The 19,074-nt window shown below is 42.2% G+C and overlaps 1 protein-coding gene across 1 annotated transcript in view; it reads left to right on the top strand.

Moving 5' to 3' along the window:
- The window catches only part of LOC139757218 (protein tipE-like), a 126,120-nt gene extending 109,083 nt beyond the window's left edge, over window positions 1–17,037 (top strand). Inside the window, exon 2 of the mRNA XM_071677390.1 lies at window positions 7,440–17,037. Within this exon, the coding sequence (XP_071533491.1) occupies window positions 7,440–7,560 (121 nt within the window). The 3' untranslated portion in view covers window positions 7,561–17,037. The remainder of the gene's footprint in view (window positions 1–7,439) is intronic.
- Window positions 17,038–19,074: the final 2,037 nt, after the last annotated feature.

Here is a 19,074-nt window from a genome sequence, read left to right as displayed (position 1 = left end):
CATAATACATTTACACGATTCATTTAACACAACGCACTCCAAAAAGAATATGAAAAACGTAAAGAAAATCAGAATACATCCACAAATAATCATTTCATCCTTTGCCTAACACACCATTTCGCAAAGGAACTGCGGATAATAACAAATACGCAACAAGTGTAGAAAATACATACACACAGGTTGTCAATTTTTCCCGGCCGTCATGCAGCCCTCATGACCAAATGATTGCCTGGCTCTGACGTCAGCGACGGTAAAATAGCCAAGGTCTCAGTTACCACTGGCTGATGTTAGCCTATCACCGCTCCACGCCCATCCACACTCGTATACGTAAAAGCCTTTCGCTTACATGGATGATCTTTTTAGCCCACGATTTCGAATTCTTTTTTTTATAAATGCATACTCCTTACTGGTGATACGTTAAATTACTTCATTTCTACATGAAGGATTTGCACCTGCCCGGTAATACAGGGAAAATAAACTAACGCGTAATATCAAAGTCATATGGCAGTGTTAGCGCAACTTTCCTCAAACACAAAGGTACAATATTATTAAGTCAACTACTCAAGTGTAACATTAGGACATAGACGTACTACAGTATATAACTGACGCTCCTGAAAAAATTAAGGTAAGGAAATGCACGCTAATCCACTATTTTTCAAAATCTTTTTTTTTTTTTACCCTAATATCATACAAAGAGGTAGCCAATAGGGCACGAATTTAGAACAGAATTTCTACATCCCTGTATCTAACGAATCCAGAGCGAACTACCTCGTCTAACAAAATACAGTATAACCTAACTCTAACCAAGCCTAACCTAACTTGAACGATATTGACGAATGCCTCCAAAGTTCAGGGAGAGAGAGAGGTTCCCCAATATGACATAAATTTAATATTCGCTCGCACTGCTGGGGTACAACGACACACGCATATTTCTCATGAGTAACAGTACATCAAATTTGCAGCGTATTTGCTGCCTCACGTTCTTAAAAGTATTGCCCAAGCTTGGGTTATGGATATGTTCTAAATACATTCCACGATGAAGCAACTGCCACCGCCCTAAGACGAAAGAAGAACCACGGAAGTGTCTGATCTCAATGGTCCTCTCTCTCTCTCTCTCTCTCTCTCTCTCTCTCTCTCTCTCTCTCTCTCTCTCTCTCACTCTAGGTCACCCACGTCCCTAAATCATCCCAATATCATCCCTCCCTCCCTCCCTGTGGTCAAGCCAGCCCTGACGAGGCTGTGGCAGTTTCTCCTTCAACAAACCCAACTGCCAACACACACACACACACACACAGCGTTGGTCGTGGGCGGCCCTAAACTTCCTCACGTACCACCTCACCAGAGAGAGAGAGAGAGAGAGAGAGAGAGAGAGAGAGAGAGAGAGAGAGAGAGAGAGAGAGAGAGAGGTCGATTCCTGTGACGTCAGGCTATCGGCTCAGCGAAAGCACACGCCTCCTGTTGTTCATTCCTACGTCTGTCTGCCAATACCAATGGCGAGGACCAGGGTGCCCAGGGCGTGTGTATACATACATACGATACCCACTCCATGCCCAGGGTCCTGGTGGCAATTCTCACAACGACAGAGAAAGGGAAAAACATTTTTTTTCTTAAAGGACAAGCGAACAATATATATGTCAGACCATGAGGATTTTTATTCTTATATTCTTTTTTTTTTTAGCTGATTTGAGGTAGATAACGAGGTATATGATTATGACGCAGTAAGAGGATGAAGCGCCCTCTAACATGCCATGGCAGTATTGCCAACCTCGTCAGTAGACGAGGCAAATATTACCAAGACACGAACACTAGCTACACTGCTATAGTAGACGGATTATACCTGCAGTTGTCATACGTCTACTTATCTGCATGTCTATCTAACATACAATCTCTTTCTCTAAGTGTGTTTGATTACCATTCGTGTGTTAAGGGGAGAGTTTTCGTTTTTTTTGATAGCATTTCTCCACTTCAAGTTCCATAAATCTATCGAAGCTTCTCGTAAAACTTTTCGATCATGCTGTAAGGAACGTTTCCCCCCTCCCTCCTCTCACTCCTGCATATCTCCAACAATCCTCCTCCAAACTCCAGCGCACAGCCTCACCGCCACGGCTCCAATACTTACAATTCAAATCTAAATTACTCTGTCAAGCTCACTTTATATACCGGCTCTCTGCTCTTGACAGACTCCAGTCATGTGTTCTGCATTTTTAAGGTCAAAAGGTCAGGGAGAAAAGTCACGGGGTCAAATTTGCCGTTCGTACGAAGAGAGAGAGAGAGAGAGAGAGAGAGAGAGAGAGAGAGAGAGCAAGATTACCACAGCAGACTGACGCTCCAACAGAGATAGGCCTTCTACAGCAGCCAGTACCACAGTCACGCTGTGGTTTCCGGATCAAGGTCAATAGGTCAACGGGGTCAAATGAGATGGATAAATATATATATATATATATATATATATATATATTGGAAAGGAACACAATTTTGCGCGTGATCAAGATATTCCTGCGAGTCCACGGGGAAAATGAAACACGAAAAGTTCCCAAGTGCATTTTCATGTAATAATCACATCATCAGGGGAGACACAAGAGAGAAATATAACAGTCAGTTGATATACATCGAAGAGACGAAGCTAGGACGCCATTTGGTAAACATGTGATTGTCCAAAACATATATATATATATATATATATATATATATATATATATATATATATATATATATATATATATATATATATATATATATATATATTTCTAAGCCTCTAAAGCACATTCGTCAAGTCAATGCGTTTAGGTACATAACTAAGAGACCCATGTGGAGTTAATGGTAGGTAAGTATAGAGCATTAACCCCGACGCCGAGTTAATGGAACGTGGATACAAAATATATTATGGGCTTTTGTAATGTTCTCAGCACGTCCAGCAGCGTGTATGATGGTTTCTTTACTCAAAAATGAATTCCAGGAACGCTTCGTTCCTTTAGGAATCATTACATCCATCAACCAATTCCGTAAAAAAAAAGAAAAACGCTATATCTAATGCCTTTAAAAAACAAAAACTATAAGACAACCCTCGCAAACACTAAACGCTTCAAAAATAAAACTTTTTTTTTAAGATGATACTATCAATGAAGACATTACACACGTACAATTTAAAATGCAATTACCGTTTCTGCTTGTAAGAGTCATATGTACATGTGTACAATCTTTAATTACAGCTTTCCGACTATCGTGCTGGCCTGACTGTGGAGTGCGGGTGATACATACATATATGTACATGTTGTACATGACCTGGTAACACGTACCATCCAGACGCCTCGCGTGTACCGCCCACTGGTTACACGCACAGTCGGTAAACCACGACAGGTGGAGCGGTAAACGCATCTTCCGTTGATGTCCACTACTTGTACGGGAATATCAAATACGATGGAACATAGGTGGAGAAATCTATGAAATCTAGGTGGAGAAATCTATGAAATCTAAGTGGGGAAATCTATGAAATCTAGGTGAAGAAATCTATGAAATCTAGGTGGATAAATCTATGAAATCTAGGTGAAGAAATCTATGAAATCTAGGTGAAGAAATCTATGAAATCTAGGTGGATAAATCTACGAAATCTAGGTGGATAAATCTACGAAATCTAGGTGAAGAAATCTATGAAATCTAGGTGGAGAAATCTATGAAATCTAGGTGGGGAAATCTATGAAATCTAGGTGGGGAAATCTATGAAATCTAGGCGGAGAAATCTATGAAATCTAGGTGGGGAAATCTATGAAATCTAGATGGAGAAATCTATGAAATCTAGGTGGAGAAATCTATGAAGTCGAGATCTTTTGACGTTTCCCGTAAACATACCTCGCACCAAGTCCCCCTGTGGGTCAATAAGTGAAGCTGGTACACTTTAAACCTCTTTGTGTATATATGTAAATTTCTGAGCGCGTACCATGGTACACCATTTTCTTCCCTAATCACTAACAGGTTAATTATTTACTCCACAGTACTCGATTTCCAAGTTAATGAAAACATTAGTCGCTTGGTTGATGGAATAGCCTCTTGGTGATGTGACAAATTTCATGGTACTCAGAGACACACACACACAGACCCACACACACACACAGACACACACAGACACACAGACACACAAACTGGTATAAACTGACCAATAAGGCCGTGAATGCTGGCTGTCTACAATGGATCACAAAGGTACTGGACAGCATGCATATAGAGCGAGTACAGGAGAACGGATCCCCATGCGTGCAAAACCTCCTCCTCGTAAAGTACAAATAGGTAATTACATACAAGTACAGTGTGCGTGTGTGTGTGTGGTAGAACCACCACCCAGCGTGTGTGGTAGAACCACCACCACCCAGCGCGTGTGGTAGAACCACCACCACCCAGCGTGTGTGGTAGAACCACCACCACCCAGCGTGTGTGGTAGAACCACCACCACCCAGCGTGTGTGGTAGGTTGAACTTATCAACATCTAATCAAACATCAAGGTTGCAAGATACGGCTGCAACGCACGTTAGACCTTTAACATTTTTTTACTCTTTTTTTTCGGCTATTTTTACCTCTGCTTTGAGACTTTGGCTATGATAAATGTTGCATATCTTTCTCTTTTAATTCTCTCTCTCTCTCTCTCTCTCTCTCTCTCTCTCTCTCTCTCTCTCTCTCTCTCTCTCTAGGGGGTGATATGTCCATTTTCTTCCGATGATTTCCTAAGTGCACGTAGTTACCATTAAATCATTCGGGAACATTATAAATGAACTGAGGATAAGTACCCCACTAAGGACTAAGATGTATGGTGAAGCCAGTCAACTATATTCTTACAATCAATCAATCTACCATTAATTCGTAATCTACCATTAATTCGTTATATAGATTATTCATTATTCCCTGGGGATAGGGGAGAAAGAATACTTCCCACGTATTCCCTGCGTGTCGTAGAAGGCGACTAAAAGGGGAGGGAGCGGGGGGCTGGAAATCCTCCCCTCTCGTTTTTTTTTTTTAATTTTCCAAAAGAAGGAACAGAGAATTGGGCCAGGTGAGGGTATTCCCTCAAAGGCCCAGTCCTCTGTTCTTAACGCTACCTCGCTAATGCGGGAGGTGGCGAGTGGTTTGAATGAAAAGAAAGAAAAAGATTATTCATTAAACCGTGCACTGACAATGTGGGATAGGTCGTCTACAGTCCATCTAAAACATGGATTAATCAGTTTAACATCCATTCAAAATCTGGATAAATCGATCCAAAACCGATAAAATTCGAGACGGGACGGAACGGCGATGCGACGTGATGAAAGGAACGGATCGGTGATGTGACGAGATGAACAGTGTGAACCAGCCTTGAGCGTGACCTGACATCACGCATATCACACGTTGTGTGAAGGGTAGGTACAGAACCACGGCCCACACGGTACGAGGAGTAGGTACTGGGACTGCTTCTGTTCACAACCATCAAGTTCCTAATTTAATCTTTAAGTCGCCACGTACGGCTCTCGTTCACGTAAAACATAATATCATCCTGGCTGTACTGAAACGTATGTGAGCCAAGTTTAGATGAAACTAAGTCATGTTCAGACGAAACTAAGTCATGTTCAGACGAAACGAAGTCAAGTTCAGTTGAAACTGTCAAGTTCAGATGAACCTAAGTCAAGTTTAGTTGAAACTAAGTCAAGATCAGTCGAAACTAGGTTCAAATGAAGCTAAATCAAGATCAGACGAAACTAAGTCAAGTTCAGATGAAACTAAGTCAAGTTCAGACGAAACTAAGTCAAGTTCAGTTGAAACTGTCAAATTCAGATGAAGCTTAGTCAAGATCAGACAAAACTAAGTCAAGTTGAGATGAAACTTAGTCAAGTTCAGATGAAACTACGTCAAGTTCAGATGAAGCTAATTCAAGTTCAGATGAAACTAAGTCAAGTTCAGATGAAACTGATACAACCGTCGATTCATTTGAAACAATTAAGAGTCGATTTGAGAGAACCATCTTTTCAGAGAAAGGAACTGGGGTAGCAGCGGTTGCTGGAAATACTGTAGGATAGAAAGAAAAGAAAAATACAGAATAAAACTATCCAACGGAAAAGTAAAAGATAAACAAAATATATATACGTTTCAAGGGGAACTAACGTGAAGTGGAGATGGAAACACCGGAAGAAATGCATTATATCTAGGCACACATTAGTTAAGCTTCGCTTTTACGTGTGTGTGTGTGTGTGTGTGTGTGTTTCTATGGAAAATATGACGACTTCCTCCAGCTTGACATCTTGTTGCTACAACAGAGACGGTGGTGTTTTAAGGAGCTTTCTATTAATCATGCAGCTACAAGTGCGACGGCGTTCTGTTAATTACGTGGTTACTACGAACGACGTGTTGTTTTGCTGGGGCGTTCCTTTACGCATGTAATGACAAGAACGGCAGTGGTCTGTATGGGCATTCTTTTAGGATATGGCGCAAGTCGTACGCAAAGACCCGACATATCTTATTTTTTTTCTATCATTTTCACTCACCTTCGTCAGGAGCGATAAACCTTTCGTAACAGGAAAAAAAAAAAAAAAAGGTGGCCCTATGTTAGTTACCTTAACATCTGGTTAGGGAGGGCTTGATGGGCAAGATGTTTGTTACCTTAATATCAAGGTAAGGAAAGATCATGCTGGGCATAATGTTACCTTAACGTCAAGGTAAGGGAAGGTCTTGCTGGGCGAAGGAGTAAGTTCAAGGTAGTCGTCACATTTCTGGCGACGACCTTGGGGTCTCACGGAGGAAGGCGGTGGTTGGGGTACGTGTACAAGGAGGAGGAGGGGGGGGTGTGGGGGTGGTGGAAGGTGGTGGGGGGGGGGGACAGACGTGACAGTGTGTGTGTGTGTGTGTAGGGGGGAGGGAGCGGGTTGGTATGACTGATGTGTTGGGGGCAGGAGGTGGCAGTGGTGGCGGTGGAGGAGGAGGGAGGGAGCAGTATGTTTATGGTGTGGGAGGGTCTTGTGCTAGTGAGGAGGGGAGGAGGGGAGAGGAGGAGGGAGGATGGAGGGTTGGGGTAGGTGGTAGTGACGGAGGAATGGGTGTGACGTTCCTCGTCAATACCCAGGAACATGTGGCGTCAACAACACAACCAGACGTAATAACCCCATCGGTTATGATATATGCAAGTCCAGTACCGAATCCCGATCTCAGTCCTCCAGCCAGTGGGGTAGGTCGAACCCAAGCCAGACTGGGGTCAAACCCAAGCCAGACGGGTGTCGAACCCATGGGAGACGGGTGTCGAACCCATGGGAGACGGGTGTCGAACCCAAGGGAGACGGGTGTCGAACCCATGGGAGCCCGGCGTCGAACCTATGGGAGCCCGGCGTCGAACCCAGTCCTATCCAAAACCCATACACACCGACATATCCACAACCACTGCCTCATCTCCATCGCCAACACCAAATAACTAACGAGTCCTATTTGTGTTGCAGGTCCGGGAACGCCAACACCACCACCAGTAGCTCGACCGCCAACTTGGTCACGCCCTGGAGAGACAAGGACAAGCCACGACAACCGGTTTTCCAGAGGGACTGGTACGACGTGCACACCTGAGCCTCGCCCACACCGACGGACCACCACCTACAACACCTACTTGCGACCCATGTACGCCGTGTGCACACCAGGGTTTCGCCGCCACCACTGGCAGAACCCACTGACAGCCTACTTACAGATATCCTTAGGTGGGCTATGTATGTCGTGTGCACACCTGAACCAACCTCGCCGCCACTGACGGCCGGCCCGCCCCCCACCTACAGCACCCACTGGTGGCCGCCCAAGTGGGCCGCGCACCTACAAAACCCCCGTTACCAGTGGCAGCTCACCAACAGCACCCACCGTGCGACGTGCACCTCTATCTAGACCCCGGCTACCTCCCCCGGCAGCACTCCCTCCAGTGAAATGCCCCACCAGTTCGTCGTCGACAAGTACCTTCCACTACCCCTCCGAGGTCGATCCGCGCACCGTGTCGGACCCGCTCCAAGGAGGAGGAGGAGGGTTCTAACACCCACATCCCTCTTACCACACCGCTTTACCCCTCGACCAATATGAGACTTCAGTCACCAAACTCCCTGATACTACCCCCCCGCCGCCCCCTCCTCCCCCAATCACGTCCAGAGGGGTGGGCCAAAGCCCTCGTCCTCTAACCTGCATTCAAAAGAAAAGGGGAGCACTACGGTGCACAATGTCCAGAGGCAGGCTCATGAACCACTTATTTACCCACCGTAGTCTTCTATCCACTGCGACAGACCAGTCTCAAGTCCTAGGAGGGGAGGAGGGGGAGGAGGAGGGGAGAGGGGGAGGGGGAGGGGAGGGCAACTGTAAACATACCTCTACGCGTAGCCTCAGCCACGTCTGCCAGCCACAGCCGACCCTTCATCAAGTGAAAATTGCTCCCTGTTCATTGATCTTGCTCGTGACCTACCTCCTCTAAGGCAACACGCAGCTAGTTACATCGCCTTCTGTGTCTCTGACCAAATAAAGAACAGAACGACTTAATTTCCAGACGACACGAAGGGTAAGGCAAGGTAAAACGACACGGAAACAAGTCTCTCATGTGAGTTTTCCTCGGCCATTCCATCGTCACTCTGCGCTGCTTCCATGCTACTGATCAAGCAAGCATCAAGCGCAACGAGTCGTGAGGCCAAGTTCCACGATTTGCAGCTTGCTGGTAGACAAACCTCTATAGGTCACAGCTCCTACCTACCTACCTTACCTACCTACCTACCTACCGTGAATAAGGCTCCTGAAGAAGGGTACGCCCGATGAAGAACTCCTGAAGGAGGAAAGACCTGATGGAATGGAATATCTATAGGTAACAGCCGGAGGAAGGCACGTCCAGAGGAACGAAGGGCAGAGATAGATAGATGTACGCCCCGGGGGGAAGAGATAGAGAGAGAGAGAGAGAGAGAGAGAGAGAGAGAGAGAGAGAGAGAGAGAGAGAGAGAGAGAGCAGACGAACGCCAGAGAGATGAAACAGAGAACTAGGAGAAGACAAAAAAGTCAAACAGGATATCCTGTTGGAAAGATATCCCGAAAGGCGCAAACACCACAACCAAACAGGAGTCTGAAGGAGGAACCGGTTGGTCGCTGTGCAGCTAACTCGGATTTGATGTGATCCAATAAAAAGAGAGAAAAAAAAATAGACTACACCACCTCTAGTGCTAACAAGGAGGGAAAATGTCGTAATTACACAGACAAAGAAGTGCGTGACTTTACGAAATACACTATCATGCCAACGCTGTGGAGAAATTACTGAACGAAGCATGTGTGTGTGTGTGTGTGTGTGTGTGTGTGTGTGTGTGTGTGCTGTTATGTCCATGGTGACAAGAGACATTAAAGTAAGTCAAGCTAAACGCCATGAGAGAGGGGTGGGGGAAACGGAGCGTTCCCGGCCACCAATTCACTCCCCCAACCCCAGGTGTAAAGCGAACACGACGGCCATGTTCATTGTGAATATGGATCACTGGGACTTGCCATCGACGTCGTCCCACAAATGTGCTTTTTGTTATTTCACACAAGATGCCAAATGTACTTTATATACATATATATATATATATATATCATAAATGTTTTGTTTACTCATGTGTACTTCAGTCTACGTTCTCACTGTGAACAGATTCATGAAGTAACCGCTGTAAATAGAGCCATAATTTTGTAGGTAAAGGAGCACAAATTCCCAATGTGATATATAATTGTGATAAGCAGCTTATATAGAGTATTTCTACTACACCATACAACCACACTCGTCTATCTGAGAGATCCCAGTTAATGTGGCGAAGTGTAAAATCAACAAGGTAAATACTGTAAGCGTTTTTCTAATTCAAAATGGATCTAAACCCATTTGAATCACCACCAGCACAAGTTTCCAGACTATTCCAACTGGTTCTAAGTCCTTCTCTAAGGCTCTTAGTCGACTTAAGTCTATGATAGCTAAGCAAGTTACTAAACCATGCACTTATATTACTAATGTACAAACCTTACACCCCCACCCCCACAAAACCCCCCACCCACCCCCCAAAATTGTTATAGTAAACAAGACATGGTTACCAGGTACCGCCAGCATCAAGAATTCCACCAGACTTGCCACCACGTCCCTTAAAATTACGTCTACTTTCTGAGATGCAAATACGTGTCTGCACACACATACTACATGAATCTTCCTAAGGCAACACTGATTAATATAATCCAAGTTGTGATATGCAGTTTGAGTGACCTTGTCAGAGGCATACTTGCCTTAACAACGCCGTGGACGGTATCTGGCAACTCCCGCTGGCCGGGATGTTGCCATAAGTCACAGCTACAACAACAAGTAGTTAAGCTAGTTCCCTTTCGTAGTATTCTAGTCTCTTACATGACATCGACTACGCGGAGATACCAAGCATTCGGAAATAAAAATTCAAGTCCCATAGAAATTAACCGATGAGAATGAAAAAAAATAAAGAGACGATCGCAAAGTGTTGGTGCCACCTGCGTGACGTCATGGGTCGATTAGCAGCGCAGCAATTGGTCATGCAGAGCCGGAGTGTGGGATCGTCCACAGGTACTGCCCGCCCCCACACACGTCATGCACACTTCCACACACTTAAAGAGCGTAATAACAATCACGTCATGCATACCTCCACACACTAAGTGCGCACTAACAACCACGTCAAGCACACTTTTACACACGCCAAACCACACACACACACACACACACACACAGTTCATGCAAACAAGCATAAACCATGCACACAACATACAAATCATGCACACTCCCAAGCACGCCATCCACACACCCCCAAGCAAGTCATGCACACTCAAAACACATCATACACACTCCTGAGCTCACGCCAAGCAAACTTCCGCATACACCACGCACACCCTATGATGTATAATCCCACAGACGTCATGTACAATACCAAGTACACCCACACAAGCCATGCACACTCAATCAATTCCTTAACACACACACACACACACACACACACACACACGCAACGTCATAAACGCTCCTAAAACACATCATTCACACTGGCATATATATATACTACCTCCCAAAACTGTATATATATATATATATATATATATATATATATATATATATATATATATATATATATGGTTTGTTAGGGTGCGAGTTTGAATGGAGAAAAGTAGAAGTGAAGTGTTTTAGATACCCGTGGGTGGACATGGCAGCGAATGGAACCATGGAAGTGAGTCATAGGGTAGGGTGAGGGGGCGACGGATCTGGGAGAACTGAGGAAAGTGTCGAAAGAAAGACCGTTGTCAGGGAGGGCAAAATTAGGTGTTTCAAGGAATAGTAATCCTAATAATATCAAATGGACGCGAGGCATGTCAAGTAGATAAGGCTGTGAGGAGGAAAGCGGATGTGCTGTAAATGAAATGTCTGAGGTCAATATTTGGTGTGGGGTGGTTTGATCTACTGAGTATTGAAAGGGTAAAAGGTACGTGTGATCAGGAAAAAAAAAAATAAGTGTGGCTGAGAGAGCTGAAGAGGGTGTGTGAAAATGGTTTGGACACATAATAAAACTACCATATGGCTTTAAAATCCACCCCACAGAACTACCGTACCACACTTGGCCTTCAACCTTTTTAAACTCAACAGGTTCTGACCTTCAAAAGCCACCGTGAATCTACCTTCCCCCCCCCCCCCCCCCCCCCAAGTCCTCCCCCCGAAAGAGAAGGGGGTCCACAAACCTTCGTGACTTATGTCCATCTTCCACGAACTCCACGAAGCACCAAGGTCCCCATCATCCACTTCAAAAGCCACTGCCACACACACACACACACACACACACAGCTCACTACCTCTAAACCCCCTACAGTACCTTACCGTGGCTCGCTCTTCAGCGATGAAGTACAGCTTAATCCTAATTCACATTATATCAAATCCTGAACCCAAGCGTGGTGCTTTCTTCACCTATAATTACTCCCCCCTGAGCCACCGTACATGTCCTGAATCACCATAACTCCTTCACAGTTATATACAATTGTTCTGAAACAGGACGCACGCCCAATTGTCTCCGTCATTACACCCTGCGGTTTGGGGTAATTATCAACGGACGTGCTGTCATTTCTCGCGCGAGTGTGAGTTTCGCATGAAACTTCTGGTAAAGCTGTACGGAAAGTTTAAACCCATTACGGTATGACTCCTACGATTACCTATGAAATCTATGCATAAAATACACACACGACTGGCTTAGAAAAAAAATAAAAACACGACACATCAGCCCAGAAGTAATATGTTGACCCTAGCTAGATTCTCATTCATCATGACTTTGAAAAAAAAAATTATGTGGCCAGTGGCTGATACAAACGGTGTAAACAAACACAAAAAAAGGGGTTCAATACATCCAACTGCGCTCAGAGAGAGAGAGAGAGAGAGAGAGAGAGAGAGAGAGAGAGAGAGAGAGAGTCCTGTGTCCTGATGAACCGGTCTTGGTAAAGCTGTAGGCCATCATATTGGTCCAGACACCAACCCAAGGCCACGAAAAATCTGGCCGGCGGGGGTGTCACATGGTCCGAAAGGCCGGCTAGGCAGCCTCACACCCACCACCCACTTCAGCTGGGGTCGCGTCAAGCAAGGGCTCCACCCGCCACCACTCACTGAGGGAGGTCAGACCCTAACAAGGGCGTACACCACCACCACCACCACCAACAACACCACCCAAGGAGCTAGGTTAGATCCTAACAAGGGCGTACACCACCACCACCACCACCAACACCACCCAAGGAGCTAGGTTAGATCCTAACATGGGCGTCTAACAGCACCACCCATCCAATACGCTACTACATCAAAACCAAACAAAGTCATCTAATGTACCGCCACCCCTTAGTAACCCAAGCCTTCCTTCCCACCCTTCCTCCCTTTACCTACCAATACACCTTCATGAGCATATCATACACCTCTGGGTCGTCATCATGCAACAGTCGTGTATAACCCATTACCGTGTACTTTGGCACACAGAAGCAGGTCAACATACAACGTCTGATCATACAAGTATACCAAAACGTTCCCGTTCCTCATACGATATACTTTACCGCGCCACATACACGCGTATACTCCGGTAGACCAATCCATATTAATATATATACGACTGGGGCAGTTTACAGACACACTCTACATGCAAATTACCACACAAGACCCACTGGTATGTGAAGTGACGTGAAATCTACCAACAAATGGCGAGACACCAACAATTAAATACGAGGATCGATCATAATTACTTTCCCAATGCGGATGAAATATATCACAAATAACAGTTAATACCAAATACCATAAACATCACTTGACTTTCATCGAAAAATGCCTATTTCTTCACGAACTGTGCCACGAAGTTTGGACTCGCAAGCTGCAATAATAAGAAGCGGACTGTAAAAACAGCTTATAAAAATGGCCAGCAGCATGTCAGCCCTTTCAAACACGATCGTACATATTTACGAAGGGCCAAAACAACAAAAGCCACACTTACACACACACACACACACACACACACATACCATCATACTTTGTACCCACTCCTGCGGCCACATTTAAATAAATGCCAGACACAAAGTATTACCAATACTCATGCATGTTTATACACAAAGTTAACGAACGAATACCAAAGGAAAAATGTATTATATATACTAAAAAAGATCAGCAAAAATATTCCATCGGTAACACACACAGAAGCTGCCGACACACTGGTCATTTACACATCAAACTTCCTCACAAACAAACCATTGCATTTTGAGCCTTAATACACATCCCAGGCCTACACGTGTCAGACACGTATTATCTCCTTTAAACGACCATTTAAACTAACTTAAGAAATGAAACCTTGACTACAATATGTGCCTGGTGGAGTTGATGGGTATATATATATATATATATATATATATATATATATATATATATACATATACAGAAAACACCTAAATAGCCAGACACTATTCACATTCCCATCACTTTAATTCAAATCAAATAATTCTTATCTACATCAATGAAGATGATAATAATTCCCTCGTATCAATAATCTCGGAGAATTAAAATGATAAATCTCTTGGCTGGTACACTATCATAAAAAAAAAAAAAATTTGCGAATGCTTATCGTAAACATTATTAACAAGAAACCATATTCCTGTTTTCTATACGACTCTTTCCCCCCCCGACTAATTTAGACTTTAATACTCAGGTGTTGAACACAGAGCAATATCTTTACATCTATCTTAACTAAAATGCAAAAAAATGTTCATAGCATTCTAAACTGTCTCTTGATCATAACTTCCACAATATTATGTTTCAATTGCATTTATTAATATATAATTCATACGTAGTATTTTAAAGAAATGCATGACTTAAAAAAAATATATATGTAAAAAAAAAAGAAGTATGTGGTGTAGTGTGTAGGATGTTTTGTGAAGGCCTTTATACATATATACATACATATATATAAATATATATACATATATATTTATGCAATGTAGTATATGACAGTTGACGTAGTAGCATTTCCATAGAATTTTAAAGTTGCTCGTGCCTTAACTTTTATTTGATAACATATTCTCCATATTTCGATTCTGCCTTTCTTCCCATATACATGGCACGTCAATGATTCTGTTCCCCTATCTGTGTTAGTGGCCTTCTATGTTAAACATACTGTTACCATAATTAGCAGGTGTACCTCCTCTCTCACTTGTTTGACCCATATTATGCATAATTAGCAAGTGTAGCACCTTCTTTCTGATTTGTTTGACCCAAATTATGCAATGTCTGTCATCAGTATTAACAAAAAAAATTATGGAGCCAAACAAGGAGGGTTGTGGACAGTAGCAGCACCAACAGAGCCAAGTAAAATTCTATCATACGTAATGAGATGATAAAAGATGGGCAACGCATTTAATCACCCATTCCTGTAGTGGTGCAAACAACCAACCAACCACTAGACGCTAGAGTGTTCTATGTTGTCCTGGTCACTACTAACTCATAGACATAAACGAGAAGAAAAATTATAATTTCCATGCAAAACTCGTTTTGTTTTGGGTACGCCAGCGTCCATCGAAGCAGTCAATTATCTATGAGTGGACAAGCTACCAAATATATCAGTTAATAATGTTCATGTCACACACTAGATTTATCAACAAATCCCTTTCTTGAAGTATTATATATATATATATATATATATATATATATATATATATATATATATATATATATATATATATATTCAACGCAGAAACAGTCCATTACAACGTAAGTCTAATAACAACGAACCATATATTTTACAAGGGAGTTTTGTGACCTTAGCTAACTGCACCTGTACACCTGTAAATTCAACCTATCCATAATTTCAATAACTAACGCTTAACGCACAGTCTTGCGAGGCGACACTGCAGGTGTAAGTATCACTAATGATATGTAAACTAGACATGAGCGCCAAAATGCGTCCAGCCAACGTTTCTCGCACAGCAAAAATGATGTCGAAATATCCCAGGTCGATCGATTAACTTCAAGCCGCTTATTTATATTTCCCTCGGTCTCCACGGAGTCAGCACGTGTTAATTCCCTTCTCTAATTAACTGATGCATTCCCCACACAATACAACTGTCAAGCCACATCAAAATTCCAACTGGAAGAGCGAGAGAAAGAGAGAAAAAAAAAGATGAAGTTTGGTTATGGTGCGAAACGAGAGAACCTTAGCCGCCATGTTGTCATTCAACGTAAACACGCTTACGGTATGCCTCCACTCATATCTTAATTCCCCCATATATAAATGGTTCAACGGAATCCTACAGCATCTCGATCAGTCTTTGCGAAGTCTCGGCAAGACACACACCCATCCCTTACCTCCCCCTGACAACGATAACGTAAGAACTACCAATTAAAAGAATTTCCAGAGAAAGTTTCTGGAAGGCCCAAGGCAAAATGCTGCTGCTGCTGCTGCTACTGCTCGACTTACACGATAAAATTGTTTACGACGAAGTTGCAAGTATTCAAGTTACAAGTATTGTTCTTTCAGTATTATTATTATCATCGTGAATATTTTCATTCTAATTCCATAATTTCCTCTTTAAGAGAAAAGTCCCATACGAAGTCTCACGAATATTTTACAGATGTGACTGTCAACCTTTTTGAAAAAATATAGCAACCATCTGTACCATTAAGGAAATTTAGGAGTATTTAATAAAGTTATTTCTTTTAGATTTCAAATCAATGGAAGAAACAATGAAGTAGGATTGTCCAAAACGATTATCACTCAAAATAAAATCGTAGGGGCCACTCAGAGTATATTGACATATCGACCAAAAAATTCCCAATTCAGGAAAGACTGCCGAGTGAAACAATAAAAAGGATATATATAATCCACATCTGTACTATCAATGGTACGTGTTAGTTATGTAAATTAACCCTGCACTCAGCGCACACGAGTCTACCTCTTCAATCCTGGACGAGAAATCCATTTTCTTTCATAACCACATTAGAGAAAACGAGTAGGCTAATCTCAACACGGACTGCGTTATATTTCATCCATTCCCGGGTACGTAACAAGTTGAGTGTTTGAGTTTCACTACATTATCCCAAAGAACGAAACTAATCTACTCCACAAGTACAACTACTCACCTACTGGATATAAACTTAAGTTTTGTAAATAACCATTCATAATGTAACATTCCAAGCAATACAATGTATAATGAATGACAAGACTGGCAGGCCTTGTCACCCTAGGTATATCCTTGAATAAAAAAAAATAAAATGTTGTAGATATGTATATAAATAGTATCCTTTGTGTTTATGTATCAATGTATATATCACAACGTTGTTAACATATTAGAAAACTGTACTGTGTAGGAATTTATTCGTGATTTTTTTTTTTTCACTTACATTCGGAAAAAAATTGAACTGGGTTCGAGGCCTGGCATTGGTCGATTACAGGTCAAGCCGGGTGTTCGGGTTGATGTATGGGTAACGTATGACCCTCACTATCACACGTGTCACTAGGATCTACAATGTACATAATTACTGATATATATACTATTATATTTATAACGAGCCAGTGGTTTTATTCCCCTTACGATTAATGCATAAGCCAAATGGCTCAAATGAATTATGACCGAAAGATAATCACAAAGCACAAAATACATATTGACCAATGCAATTCGGTCTCTTCGATACCAAGAAATTCAAAAACTACAATAGTACAAACTCAAGATACTAAATAGTACACAAATATCAATGGAATGTCTGATGGTGTGTATAACATTACTCATCATGGTGAATATCGAGTCAATATTCGTGTGACTGCAATGCTGGGCTTCCAGCAAGAGGATCTATTTAATATTGCAAGCCTGGCAGTCTATCAGTCAATCCTATGTATGACATAACGGGTTCTGTTGCTTCCTTAACTTGCAAGAACTTTAATGGTAACAAGTTTTTTTTCCCCCCACGACGCTACTGTGGTAAAGAGGCAGAAAACGACGAAGAGAGAGAGAGAGAGAGAGAGAGAGAGAGAGAGAGAGAGAGAGAGAGAGAGAGAGAGAGAGAATCCTTGCAAGTTAAAAGAAAATAATTACGGGTCTTGTGTCCCTCAAATGTTTCGATGGTGGGGGAAAACAGCGCAAAGGTCCATTGCTAAAGATGGAAATTTCTTCAGTCTATGAAGAAAGTTAAACCCAAGGTCAAAACCTTTTTAAGGTATACATAATTCCAAGTTATCCATCCTATAATACATTACGTTTTATCTTTTGAGTTCAGAGCAACAACGGTAGAATGGTTCATGGTAAAGGTTGGAGTGGCTTTGAGTTATGAGCCACTTTTTAGGTCCTGATTATACCTTTCTATAAGTTGTACATCAGGCAAATCTCCTAACTAAATCTCTAGGCGCTAGAAATGACTGTATCATGTTTTACGAGTGTCCTGATACATTTTTAAGCAATGAAACAACACAATATAGTATTCAGAAAAATTCCTACACGCTATCTCTCAAAGTAACACCACACATACACTGCACTATGTTTGAAGGCATCAAAAATGTGTTTCACTTGAGTATCTTTACAATGAATGATTAATATCCTAAAGTTATTATTAAAATCTATCAATTACTTCAAAATGACTCACGAATTTGGAGGGTATGACACGCCTCAGAATGGTCTCTTACTGCTGAGTCAGGAGGTCATGTCGAAAAAAATGGGATAAAATTGCTGTTTATCATGAATAAATTAAAAATATTAGATGAACATTATCAATCTTTCACTCTTAAGAATCACGAACGTTTATCATAATTTTTCATAGGAAAATACAGATACTGAAACCCGTTTAAACTAAACAATTACCAATGTATTGAAGACCGGACTTAAATACATGAGTTTCCCATCTATATTTTACCGTTTTTTCACATAATTGAATCATAAAAAGCGTACCTCTTGTAGGATACTCTATTCTAACTGAGCGAAAGAACTAGCAAGAATTTCCAGCAATAAACGGATGAATCACAGCTTATAAGAAATTCATTAAACATAATCATTACTTGGTTTATGGTGATCTTGGACACTGTTCAGAAAAAGGGGTTGGGTGTGGTGATGATGAAGACTTTCGTTAATGTACGATAATGGCGATTGTGATATTAGCAATGTCAATATTAGGCTGTGGAACCAATGCAGTGCGTTAGGGAGGGGATTGTAGTAGTTGTGGTAAAGGTTATGGTGGATGTGGTTTTGATGGTGTAGGTGACTGAGAAATGTGTGGTGGTAATGGTGGGGGATAGGGATATTGTGAGGGAGAGGAACGCTAGCGATATTGTGGTTGCTGGCTCGCACTGGCAGGGATGGTGGTGGTGAGTGATTATAACATATGTGGTACTGACTGTGGTGATGGTGGTTGGGAATCATAACACCAGTGGTACTGGTATATAAGGTAGTGATCATAACGCTACCATCAGTGGCAACAGTGATTATGATAATCACCCAACTACTTAAATCATACGATATTGTAAACACCCATTACCCCTTTAACTGGTTAGATAATTTAACAGATAATATACCCATACACAACAGAATTCATAACATTATCCTGAAGCAGTTGGGAATCTT

This window comes from Panulirus ornatus, chromosome 25 (genome assembly GCF_036320965.1).
Source record: "Panulirus ornatus isolate Po-2019 chromosome 25, ASM3632096v1, whole genome shotgun sequence".
NCBI classification, from domain to species: domain Eukaryota; kingdom Metazoa; phylum Arthropoda; class Malacostraca; order Decapoda; family Palinuridae; genus Panulirus; species Panulirus ornatus.
This window is presented reverse-complemented; position numbering and strand designations above follow the sequence as displayed.